Raw genomic sequence first — 12,166 nt, forward strand, 5'->3', positions numbered from 1 at the left:
AGTTGCCCAATCCTCGTTGTATTTCTAGCACTTACCTACCCATAAGGGGCTCTCGACTTGCATCACACGCCTTAGTTCTCTTAGCACAGCTTGCTCATGTTTCAATCCCATCCAGCTGCGGTGGAGGACCGGCTGGAAGCAACCCGCGGCGCGCCCGACAGCCGTGGGGCGCCATGTTGTACGGACCGAAGGCCGGGGGGGCGGGCGGGCGGCCGGGCATCCGGACGTGGCCGCCTTGCTGCAGAGTGGGAGCGGGAGGGCGTTGTCCCGGGTGACGCATTTCCGCTTCCTGTCGGCCGCGTCCTAGTTGGTTGGACCAGCTTGTAACCGGGAGGGAGGGGAAGCTTGTTTGCTTGGAGGATCTCCGCGCTCTGCAGGGTAAACGGTGGTGAGATTGTGAGTGGAGGGCCTATGCGCCTCGCTGTGTCGGGGTCTGGGGACGGTCCGTGGGGTCGAGAAACGGTGTGGGGTTGAAGACGCGGAGCTCGAGGGTTCGCGGGCTGGAGACACAAGGAGGTGGGGCGGGGTGGCGGGCTGAGGTGAGTGGCTGGGCGCGGCGGCGGCAGACGTGGGAGTGGAGGGGAGCGTGAGCCGTGCAGCTGGGGGCGCGCGAGGAGAAGGACCTCAAGACCTAAAGGGCTGAGAAGTGGAGGTGGGCGCCGGTCGTAATGCGGGGGCGTGCGAGTCGAGATTGGGGTCGGTGGTTGGCCGAGGGCTTACAGGCGCTGGTGGCCGACGTTCTGAGGCTGAACATGTCCTTGGCCTTTGTTCCCCTTGCAGCTCCCCGGAGACTCTCCTCCGCAGCCTGCGCTCGGCCCAGCCTTCTCTCTCCAGCTGTCACCCCGGTCTGGAGGCACTTGCCTCCGCCCTCCCGAATGGTGCGCCTCCTCGCAGGCCTCGGCCCAGGATCCAGGCCCCCTTTGCCCCCTGCCTCGGAGCAGCAGCTCGGGGTTCCTCCTGGTGGGCTGCGTGTGGCTGGGAGGGAAGAACTTTTGCGCAGACAAGGCTGTAGCTCTAGGAACCCCGCTGACGACTTGAATCTCGGCCTTTAACCGCCTGTGAGGTTCTTCCTGTGCTCCTTTACCAGTGTTTGAGAAGAGAACCTTTGCCACCCAGAGCCCAGGGAACCTCAAGCTGGGGCCCTGGTCCCAGCATGTTCATCCTGTCTTGTGCCTAGGGCTGTGCCGTCTCCAGGTCGGCATGGCTGAGCTCAGGCAGGTTCCAGGGGGGCGGGAGACCCCCCAGGGAGAGCTGCGGCCAGACGTTGTAGAGGATGAAGTTCCTCCCAGCCCAGTGGCAGAGGAGTCCCGAGGCGGTGGGAGCAACAGTAGTGAGGCCAAATTGTCCCCAAGAGAAGATGAAGAGCTGGACCCTAGAATACAGGTGAGGAGACTGATGGGGGAGAGGTCGAGAGGCCTGCTTTCCTGGAGAGCTGGCTCATGAGTGCACGGGGGTTTGTCAACAGATCATTGCAACACAGTGTGGCAGGCGCTAACAGGTTTGTCTGGGATGGCCAGCCTGAGGGCTTGGGGTGTGTGGCTGAAGCCTCACTAAAGAAGGGAGGCGACAAATTGGTGGCAGACCCAGAAGGCACACTCAGGTCAGTCATTGTTGAGTAGAACTGTTGTTCTTGCCAGACACACAGAGGGGCTGTCAGCTCCGAGACTGCCGTGAGTGGGAATGAGGGGAGGTGGCTTTGAGACTGGGGGGCACTCTCACCTTATGCACAGTGCCTCCCAGGCACATTCACATTGTGAAGGGTGAGAGCACTCACATCTTGGAAAGGAGGCACTAGCTTTCAGCCTAGAAGGAAACCTGATATGCTCGGGGTGTTGTATGACTCGTGGTCGGCCATTACTAACACACATGCTGGACTCTGAGGGTACTAAGTCTGTCAAGTGAATGCAGGAGCTGATGTGTCACCTTGGAGTATTTGCAGGCTGGGTGGTCAGTAGGGCACATTTTGGGGAAGGAGACATGGAGTGATGGGTGAGCGGGGGACAGGAACTGGATGGAGGACATGCTTGGCCAGCCCGGGCTGGACTGCAGTGTTGCCAGGCAGTGGCTGCCAAAGGCTTCCTGCGGAAGCTGCTTGGGCAGGAGAGGGCCAGGATGTGTCTGTGTGTCTGGGGCTGAGTCTTCCCTTTGGGCCATAACGTCTCTAAGATTCTGATGTGGAGGCGACTCACCTCTGTCGGTGTCCCTCAGCTTGCGTCCCAGGACTTGTCTATCCGCAAAGCGTCAGATTACTTTTGTGCATCCAGAAGAAATCACAGCTGGCTCTGGCACCCTTCTAATCCTCTTGGGGTTCCCAGGATGTGTGAGGGCTGTGTCCGTGCTCACAGTGCACCACTGGTGAGCATAATAAGTCAGTGACATTGAAGTCAGCTCAGTCTGCTGCTGGTGCTACAGATTTGTCATCCACCAAGGAAACAAGTGGCTGTGAGAGGAGCCCTGGGTTGAGATTTGGGTGACCTCCAGCCTGTGATCTGTGATTTTCACATTGGGCAGGTAACCTCCACGAGCCTCGGTTCCTTTGTCTATAAACAGAGGTTGGCCACGCTGATTTGCACGACCCTTTTGACACAGTCTTATGATTCTTTTTCTCAGACTTGTTAGTCTGTCTCCTGGTGACAGTTTGTCGGTAGCGCTTTGGGAGAGACCCCTGTGCTGTTGGGGAGGAGGACAGTGATGAGCTGTGTGCCCCGCAGTGTTCTTGGTCCTGCTCCCACGAGAGCCACCAGTTCCCTGTCCTGTCTGTGACCCTGCACCCACATGGGCAGAGGTGGTGCTAGGAGGAGTACCTGCCATATTGCACTGTGCAGTCACGTAGCCACCAGCTGCATGTGGCTACTTAAATAAAATCAATTGAAAGTTAATAAAAATGGAAAATGCAGCTCCCAGGTGCTGTGGGCAGCATGGAAGTAGACCATTCTGTCATGGGCAGATCCATTGGATGAGCTCTGTGAGGGCTGGAGAGCACCGGTCACATGTGAGTCCCCTGGCCTCCAGTGAGCCCACCGTTTCACTGAGTTGAGAGGTGGGCAGGCCCTAGTCTGTCTTGCCAGACTGGGAGGCACGCTGTGGGTTACGTGGGGAGGACAGGCCTCCCTCATTGGTGGCACGCAGAGGGCCTGCGCTCCAGCCTCAGCAGACACTCAGCCCTTCTGGATGGGGGTTGGTGGTGGGGACAATAGTGGGGCAGGTCTCTTCTAGTGTTGACAGCACATAGCCCGTCTTCTCCTGACAGTACATTCAGTGGGTCTCCACCCACAGAACCCTCAGAGCCCACCAAGGAGCTTTCAGAACACTTGTTCCTGAGCTGTGCCAAGACAGTAGAACCGTGGTCTGGAAGCGGGAGGTGGCTGTAACCTGCAGCCTGGGCTGGGGACCCTGCTCAGGTGTTTCCTGGAACTTCGGGCGAGGCTCTTTCCGATGTGGGGCCTGGGGCTTGGCAGGCAGGCAGCCCGCCCGCCTGTGTTCCCGTTGTCTCCTGGGACCCCTCTGGGAGCTGGAGGGAAGCCAACTGGAGGCCAGCTCCAGGCCTTTGGGGACTGTGCTGTCCCCCAGGAAAGGCCACTGGTTCTGTGTCCATGTCTTGACTCCAGTATAGTTTTCTGATGCCTGCAAGCTGGTGGGACAGAGAGGGTCCCAGGGGAGGGGAGCCGGCAGGGAGGGTGTTGCTGGGTGGGCCTGGGTCTGCTCCCATGCGGTTTTCTCAGCCACCTTTGTGACCGGCGGCCGTTCTTTCCTGAGGTGAGTACATACAGTCAGTCAGATGCCCCTCCTCAGGCTCTGCAGGGTAACTTTGTAGCCTGTGAGTCCTCACTGAAGTGTCTGTTTGGCTCCCAGCCATCTTCCCGTTTCCACCCTGGGTCCGCCTGTCAGCTTGGGTTAGTGCTTTGATGGCCTGCACGGTGGTCAGGCACATGTGCAGCCCGAGCACGCAGGCCTCTGCCTCCGTGGCCCACGTCCTGGAACTGCACCGAGTGCCCGTGAAGGTCACCCTCCTGCTGGCTGCAGGCTCACTGACCAGCGATGTTCACCGACTCAGAGTTCACTCTCCTCAACTTCCATTGCAATGGCTGCCAGGAGTCCCAGGTGGGGCAGGCCAGACTGAACATGCCCCAGCCTTCCAAAAGGCCCAGTGTTCACGGTCTCCGTGGGCCTCACTGCCTGACTGTCTCCACCTCTTGCTCACCCTGCCCTCCAGCATGTCAGGAAGAGGAGCAGAACTCACGGACAGAAGCCTGAGTGGCCAGAGGGCTGTGCTGGTGTGCGTTCCCACCCTTGGCCAGCAGCCAGAGCCACGCACATCCCTTTCCCAGGGGGGGTGACCTTGTGGAGCCACTCACTCTGATGACCTTGTCAGCCTGGGAGCACTTCAGGCCGTGGAACGGAGTAGGAGCCAGTCCGGACCTTGGTTTGCCTGCATCCTCTTCTCCCCCAGAACCAGTGTGTGCTGCCCTCCCAGGCCTGTCCCTCCCCTACCAGGACCATGGCTTTGCAAGTTGATGGGAATCCTGTGTTCTCCGAGGTGTCATCCAAGGGCATCCGTAGTCCTAGGAGGGTGGTCACAGCTGCAGGAAAGCAGGACGAAGGGCAGGTCCTGGACCCAGCCCCAACTGTGTCTCCATGCCCCACCCCCTTGTCTCTTTTCTGTGGAAGCCAATGAGCTGAGAGGGCTGTGTGCCTCCCACGGGGCCGTCAGCCACAGGAGCTGGGCCCGTAGGGACAGGTGGCCTTTCACCCTGACAGGAGTACCTCTTCTGAGGGCCCTTGGGGGTGATCCCATTAGTTGCAAGTGACGTCCTTGCTAGGAAGGCACTGAAACTCAAGAGTTCTGTGTTGGTTGGGGTGCTCCCTGGGGCCTCCCCTGGAGTCCCAGAGCCGTGTTGGTGACTGTCTTGTCTTACGGATACTGGGTTGTGTGACTGACCACATGGCCATGTGCACCAGCTTCTAGACCTGCACTGTTCTCTGCGGCAGCCATTTGCCAGTGGCCAGGTTGAGATGTGCCCTGATGGTCAGCTGTGTGTGGATTTCCAGGGCAGAGAGAAAGACAACATGAATTATTTTGAAAAAGTAAAAGCGTTGCTAATAATTTATGCTGATAAACATGTTGAAATGATAAACTTTCGGGCATACTGGGTTAAACAAAATGTTACAGTTCGATCTGTTTGGTTTTGCTTTCTTTAAATGTGGCTACTAGGAAGCTAAAAAGTGCACGTGAGGCCCACTTGTATTTCTCTTGGATGGTGGTGTTCCTTCAAATTCAGCATCAGGTTCGAGACAGGGTCTGCACTGGGGTGGCCATGTGTGCCATCACACCCGTGCTCTTGGTCTGCTCTGTTTCTTCCTCTGACTGACCAGGGCACATAGCGTGGTGTCCTGGGCTCAAACTTGCTGACCCAAATCTTGTGGGGCTTGAGGAGGGCATCGAAATCAGAGGACAAAAAAGGGTCATATGCTGGGTTGTTAGGGGGCCAGGCGAGGCAGAGACAGCATGACTCACACCAAGTGTGTCCATGCTTGGGCCATGGGCAGCAGGCAGACACAGGCGGGGCCCTCAGCACCGGGCATTCCTGGGGACACTGCTTTTGCATAGGGGTGTCCTTGGCCTGCTGGGCTCCAGGAACTTGACTGACAAAGGGCAGGGACAAACACTTGGGGCCAGCACACCTCCCTGCTCCATTCCAGGTGCTCCTGGGGCCAGTGTGTCTGGTGACTCTCCCCAAGGCTCTTCCTGGGTCCCACAGGATCTGCTGTGTGGGGACCGGAGGTCACTGTCACCCTATTGCCTGAGCAAGTCTTGGGCCTTCTGCCCTCACCGAATCTGGCTTCAGTTACCCACCAGGTCCTCGTGACTGCTGATCCTGCATTTCCCTGGGACACTGCAGGTGGCCTCTCCACCCCTGTGCATGGCCTGGTGCTTCTCACCGAGCATCTCTCTGTCCCCGCACTGCTGCTTCCTGTGCATGCATCAGGCCTGGCCTGGTGCTGACCTTGCCACCCCCACTGCCCAGCAGGCCACCACCCCACCTGTGTGGCCTCTCGGGTGGTCTGCGCTGAGCACAGGCACAAGCCTGTACCATCCGAATCCAAGTTCCTCATCACAGTGGGGGTTTCCCTGCCCGACATGGGTGGATGGGGACAGTGTGTCGGGCCAGGGGGCAGTGGCGGGGTGCGGGGCTCTCCCTGCCCTGACTGCCCCTTCTGCGGCAGGAGGAGTTGGAGCAGCTGAACCAGGCCAGCGCGGACATCAACCAGGCAGAGCTGCAGCTGGATGTGAGTGCACCCCTCACCCTCTCTGGCTGCTCCTGGGTGCTGGCCTTGCCTCTCCCTGTTGGGCACAGGCAACAAGGGACGAGGGACTGGGACCACACACATGCTCCCACACCCACATCTGTCCCTTTGCCAGGAGGCCAGGACCACCTACCGGAGGACCCTGCAGGAGTCTGCGAGGAAGCTCAACACGCAGGGCTCCCACTTGGGGAGCTGCATCGAGAAGGCCCGGCCCTACTATGAGGCCCGGCGGATGGCCAAGGAGGTAGGGATGGGCCAGCAGGCATGCGTGGCTCTGCGCCTGCCTGTCTTGCTCAGTCCTCTCCCCTGACTCATGTCTCTTTTATTTGCTTACCCCTCCACTCCTTCACTCCCTTCGCCCTTCTCTTTATACAATAACATGGCTTCACTAAGAGAAGACTGTAATTGTAACTAACTGGAAAACAACATAAAGACAAGAAACCAAAATCACCTCAAAATCCTGCCAAGCACATTTGACAACTCTTGTACCGGGGGTTTGCTTTGGTCAAGCATGGTGAGGTGACCGACTCGAGACAACAGCCTTAAAGAACAGGTTATTCAGGTTGCTAGACCCCGCGGGTCATGCCATGCCAAGCCACACAGGGAAGCACCTGGGTCCACCAGGAGGCAGAAGCACAAGGGAAACTTGGCTCACGGCCTTTTTCCCTGGTTTTCCTGGGAAGGATGGGGTGGGGCAGGGCAGACAACTGTGAGCAAATGTAGGACGGACATTGAGTAATTGGGACATGCTCCAGGCTCTGGTAGCTGGTCCCTACTTATCTGGTACCTGGCCCTGGGTGATTTAGGGCAGGGTCATATTGGCCTGATGGTGTGAGCAGGGCAGGGAGGTTGGTGGGTGTTGGCTGGCTGGTTGGCATGAGAAGGTGTGCTCACAGGGAGTTGTCATGCCTAGGAATTAACCAGCTCTGGGGAGGGCAAGCAAGGCCCCCCAGGTGGCAGTGCATCATAAAATACAGAAAATACAAAGCATGGTTAATACAGATAATTCCTAAAAATTGTATACATCCTGCCAAAATAGGATTACACAGTGTATGCTGTTTTTATTCCTTTTATTTACATTATGACATGGTTCCATGTCAATAAACGTACATCATGCCATCATTTTAAGGGCTGCTTACTATTTCCTTATATTAGATGTACTATATTCATTTAACCAGTTTTTGTTTGGTAAGCGTGGCTATGAAGCGCATCTGAGCACCTTGTCTGATGACGTCCTTCAGCTCCTCTGCTGGAATGGTGAAGGCCTTGGGCGGCTTGCTTTCTGAGGACACATCAGTGCCTGGCCACCTTTCAGCTAAATAGGCATGGACCTTTCTGTGCTCACCAGGGCAGAAGGCCAATAAGCGGCCTTTGAAACTGCTGGGTCTCACACACTCGCCCTCCACTGGCAAGCGTTGTCCTTTTCCATTTTTGTCTACTTTACTCCTCTCAGGCGATATCCTCACCAAATGTTCTTTATAGAATGTTCTTCCTCCGCATTCATCCTTAGTGCAGTTTGAGAAGTGAAGCCAACAGTGTGATGAGTCTTCATCCGCCCCCAGGACGGGTATCCATGGTAACTGGGGGTCCTTCGGGCTCCTGCCCTGACAGCCCTCTCCCCCTAGGCCCAGCAGGAGACACAGAAGCGGCCCTGCGATACGAGCGGGCTGTGAGCATGCACAATGCTTGCCCGGGAGATGGTGTTTGTGGCCGAAGCAGGGGTCATGGCCGACAAGAACCGGCTGGACCCTACTGGCAAGAGATGCTCAACCACGCCACCTGCAAGGTTGAGACAGGCAGCGCTGGCAGGTTCCCTCCCAGCTCCCCCTCTTTTGCTGCTGCTCCACCCATCACGCTTCTCGCTCCCTCCTGTGTCCTGCGCTCCACTCTTCCCGCAGCTTTGACTCCTCCAGGCACAGCCTGTCCTTGCTGTGTTCTGTGTGGTCCCCACCACACGGTCTTGTGATGCAGTGCGTTGCTGAGCCCGCAGCCCCAGATGTGGAATATTTCACACCCTGCTGCTGCTCTGGGTTCAATACTTGCATCTTTTCTTTAGCTGTGACCCCTCACTTCTGTTTTCAGAATATTCTCCCATTCTTGACTTTGAACTCTGCTACTGTGCCTTCATTTTAGAAGTATAACTTGTGTATTACTTCTAAGCCACTGGAAGGAGACTGGGGAGCGGGAAGATTGCTGGCACCAGCTCCAGTCTGCTGCCTTCACCTTGCAAGTGTCTCAGTCTCTTCAGGCTGTTACAACCAAAAGGAGCACAAATGGGCGGCCTAAACAACACATGTCGATTTCTCACAGTCGTGGAGGCTGAAGTCCAATATCAAGGCACAGGCCAACTTGGTGTCTGGTTTCCAGACACCACTGTCTTGTCCCTGTGTTCTCATTTGGTGGAAAGGAGCTCTCCAGGGCCCTTTTATGAGTGCACTAATGACCCCATCACCTCTCACAGGGCCGCCTCCAGTACCATCAACTTGGGGTTAGGGTTTCAGGCATCGAAATTTTGGGGGACAGCGACATTTAGTCTGTAGCAGCGTCAGGTTCCCCGTGTGCTGCTTGGTCCAGGGCCATGGCTTCAGACAGCAACAGGGGAAGGTGGGCAAGGTGTCTGGAGCCGTGCCTGCCCCTTGCTGGACTTGACAACCCCGTGCCGAGAGCTGTGGCTCCCCACCCTTGGGCTCCTGCCGCCTGTCTCCCAGCCCCACCTGGCACTGAGGGCTCCCTGAAGATGATGGCTATGGCAGATGTGCTGGGACAGACACTGCCACCTGGCTCCCGACTTGTCCAGAGTTCCCAGAACCCTCTCCAGGCACCAGGAAGGTCTAATGGGGGTGGCGCTGATAATAGGCAGCTGCAAGGACCCACTGTCCTTTGTGTCTCAGGAGATCTGTGCCCTTTCGAAGCTCTGCAGATGGTGGGAGTTTCCCCCAGGGTAACATTTGGAGTGTGTCCCAGCTCAGTGATGTGTATCCTCCGCCCCACGTGGGCCAGGATGAACGAGGCAGAGGAGGAGCGGCTTCGTGCGAGCGGGAACACCGCGGGTGACACGGCTGTGCCAGCAGGCAGAGGCGGGTGGTGCAGGCCCTGCAGAAGACCCTCGCGCGCGCAATTGGCAAGAGCCGCCCCTACTTTGAGCTTAAGGCCCAGTTCAGCCAGATCCATGGAGGTAGCTGAAGGGGGGACGGCAGGTGGGCAGGAGAGGGCGGGGAGAGGGATCCCGGTCTGCTCGCCCAGCCAGGGTCGTGTGGTGGGACGGACCCCACAGGAGTGCAAAGTGGGATCGGGGTGGCTGCTGCAAAGAATGGAGCTGAAGGGAGGTGAGCAAGAGAAAAGAGATTTGGGGAAACCAGGAAGAATGGGGAAGCTGAGCCTGCCAGGTAGGGAAAAGGGACCCTGGGGGGAGAGGGGTGAGTGGGGATGAGGCCTAGACGTGGTCAGGAAGACCACGGGGCTTCTTCTGGGGCCAGGAGGGGTGGGGCCTGGCGCGGGGTTGTGGTGGATGGGGAGGACCGCCTGGGCCTGGGAGTGCATCGTGGGTCACCTCATTCTGTCCCTGCCTCCTTACGCAGGAGCATAAAGCCAGGGTGACAGAGCTGGAGCAGCAGGTGGCCCAGGCCAAGACCCGATACTCGGTGGCCCTGCGCAACCTGGAGCAGATCAGCGAGCAGATCCATGCGCGGCGCCGCGGCCTGCCCCTCAGCCCCCGGGCCCACGGCGCTCCTCCCCAGTGGGTGCTGAGGCTGTGCCGGACGGACAGCGAGGACAAGGGACAGCGGGATACTTGAAGGGGCTGAGGGTGGGGCATCAGAGGGAGGCCTGGGGTCTGGCCCCACCCCGACGCGGACACCTGGAGCCTGCTGAGCATGCGCACCGTGGCCTCGGATCTGCAGAAGTGCGACTCAGTGGAGCACCTGCGGGGCTTGTCAGACCACGCCAGCCTGGACGGCCATGAGCTGGGGCCTCGGAGCGGGAGCGGGAGCGGGAGCGGGAGCCGCGGGGGCCGCCACCAGCGCAGCATCAGCCTATAGCCTGCATCAGGGCGGCCCTCGTGGGTGAGGAGACTCTGACTCCTGTCCTGGGCCCTCGGTTCCCCTGCAGAGGTCTGGTTGGCTGTGTCAACCCTGTCAGGTCCACCCCCCTCAAAGTGTCACAGGTGACACCTCTGCCTTGCCCCTTTAGGCTTTTCTCTGGCCCTCATGTCCTTCCTTCCTCCTGGCTCCTCACGGTCCACACCCTTTGCTGCCTCATTCTGACTCCTGTCCTTCAATCTGGCCATCCCCCTCAGGGAACTTGGTCCAGAAGGCACAGGGAGGCCCATCCCAGGTGGGCGCTGGAGCTGCGTGGATGGCTTCCCTCCCAAGGGCCCTAGTGTGTGGCAGAGCCCTCCTGACAACCCTGTGCTCCATCCAGTCTGCCCATGTGTAACCTGCGAGATGCCTCTGGAGACACCACCCCAGCCCCTTCAGTGCTCCCCGCTCACAACCCAGGCCACTTAGCGTGCCCCACAGTGGGACTTGAGGGTGAAACCCAACACCAGTGTCAATGTGGGGGACATCACCAACTCCACACAGGCTCCCATGTGCATGGCGTTTTTCCAACAGGACTGGGCCCTTCGCGTCACCCACGGTGCTATTGGGCCTGTAATGGTCCTGGGTGGGGTGGAGATGTAAGGAGGTTCTGGTGGCTGAGGCCCTGGCCAGCCCTGCCTCCGAGTAGGCCTGTACTATTCTGGGTAGAGGTTGCTGCGCCCAGTCTCTGCGCCCCTTGCAGGACAGAGTGGGGAATCTGGTGCTCTTCTCCCAACCCAACCAACCTATTCCACGGTCCCCTGGGGAATGCTCAGGTGTGGCTGCCCAGCTCCCCGAATGTGGGGAAGGGGCCTGCCCTCCGCAGGGGGCAGCTCCAGGGTCGGGTGGTGCTGCCTGCTGCTGTGTGTTGGGGGACAAGATGGGGAATCCACACCAGGTCTGGGTGCCTTGGGGAACTGGTCCTTCTGTCCCGCCCTGGGAGGTCCGATGGCTGGACTCTGGGCAGGAGGGCTGATGCCTAGGTCTGTTGCACTGCCGTCGACGGGAGCAGTGGACCTTCACATGGAAGGTGTCTGTTACAGGGTTCAGACAGGGTGGTCACAGTGAGAACCACTGGGTTTGAGGTGGCCGTGGGCGTGCATGTGCTACTGTGTGGGAAAAGGGTCTGCCCTTGATTTTATTTAAATAAAATAGTTTACGTAACAGTAATGTTTACTACCCCTATCAGGAAAGGATGGGGGAGGGGGAAGAAGGCAAGGGGACCTCTTTCTATGGGGTGGTCAGGGAAGGCCCCTGGGAGGTGGAGAGGATGAAGAAGAGACGGATGAAGATTTAACCAGGCCATGGGAGGAGGGAGGCTTGTGGTCACAGGTCTGGGGTGAGTGGCACTGGAGGCCCCCACCCTCCTACTTGGTGAGGAGGGCTCTCTAGGGTGTGTAGTGGAGTGGACACACCCGCCACTGTGGTGGCTTAGATGAGAGTGCCAGTCCCAGACAGGAGTGCGAAGAAGAGGACCATCAGGTTGTGGGATTTAGCAAGTAAATATACAGGATGCCAGTGAGATTTGAATTTCAGACAGTGAATTATTTTTGTCTGCACTGTTTAGGTCCATCTGAAGTTAAAACGTAACATAAAGGATGACTCCCAAGTCAGGGCTTGACCTATTGTGGAACAGGAGGGCTGTGGGTGCCTTTGGAGCCTAGCCTGTGGCGCACCTGGTGGGGTCAGGTGGGGAGTGTGGAGGTGGATGGAGGCTTTGCATTGAGCAGGGGAGGACCTGCATCTAGGCCAGGTGAGGAGGGGTCAGCTAAGGGAGGACGAGA

At 58.3% G+C, this 12,166-nt stretch overlaps 1 protein-coding gene across 1 annotated transcript; it reads left to right on the plus strand.

The window, feature by feature from the left end:
* The first annotated feature begins 287 nt into the window (after positions 1-287).
* SH3BP5L (SH3 binding domain protein 5 like) lies at positions 288-11,548 on the plus strand. Its single transcript, XM_033096404.1, is given in 15 exon segments — positions 288-396; positions 781-1,383; positions 6,226-6,288; positions 6,422-6,550; positions 7,932-7,950; positions 7,953-7,993; positions 7,995-8,055; positions 8,058-8,115; positions 9,307-9,348; positions 9,350-9,389; positions 9,391-9,478; positions 9,883-10,005; positions 10,008-10,079; positions 10,082-10,144; positions 10,147-11,548. Coding segments are annotated over 14 exon segments (1,179 nt in total). The 5' UTR covers positions 288-396; positions 781-1,200; the 3' UTR covers positions 10,344-11,548.
* The last annotated feature ends 618 nt before the right edge of the window (positions 11,549-12,166 follow it).

Source organism: Rhinolophus ferrumequinum, chromosome 24 (assembly GCF_004115265.2).
Source record: "Rhinolophus ferrumequinum isolate MPI-CBG mRhiFer1 chromosome 24, mRhiFer1_v1.p, whole genome shotgun sequence".
In the NCBI taxonomy this organism is placed as follows: Eukaryota; Metazoa; Chordata; class Mammalia; order Chiroptera; family Rhinolophidae; genus Rhinolophus; species Rhinolophus ferrumequinum.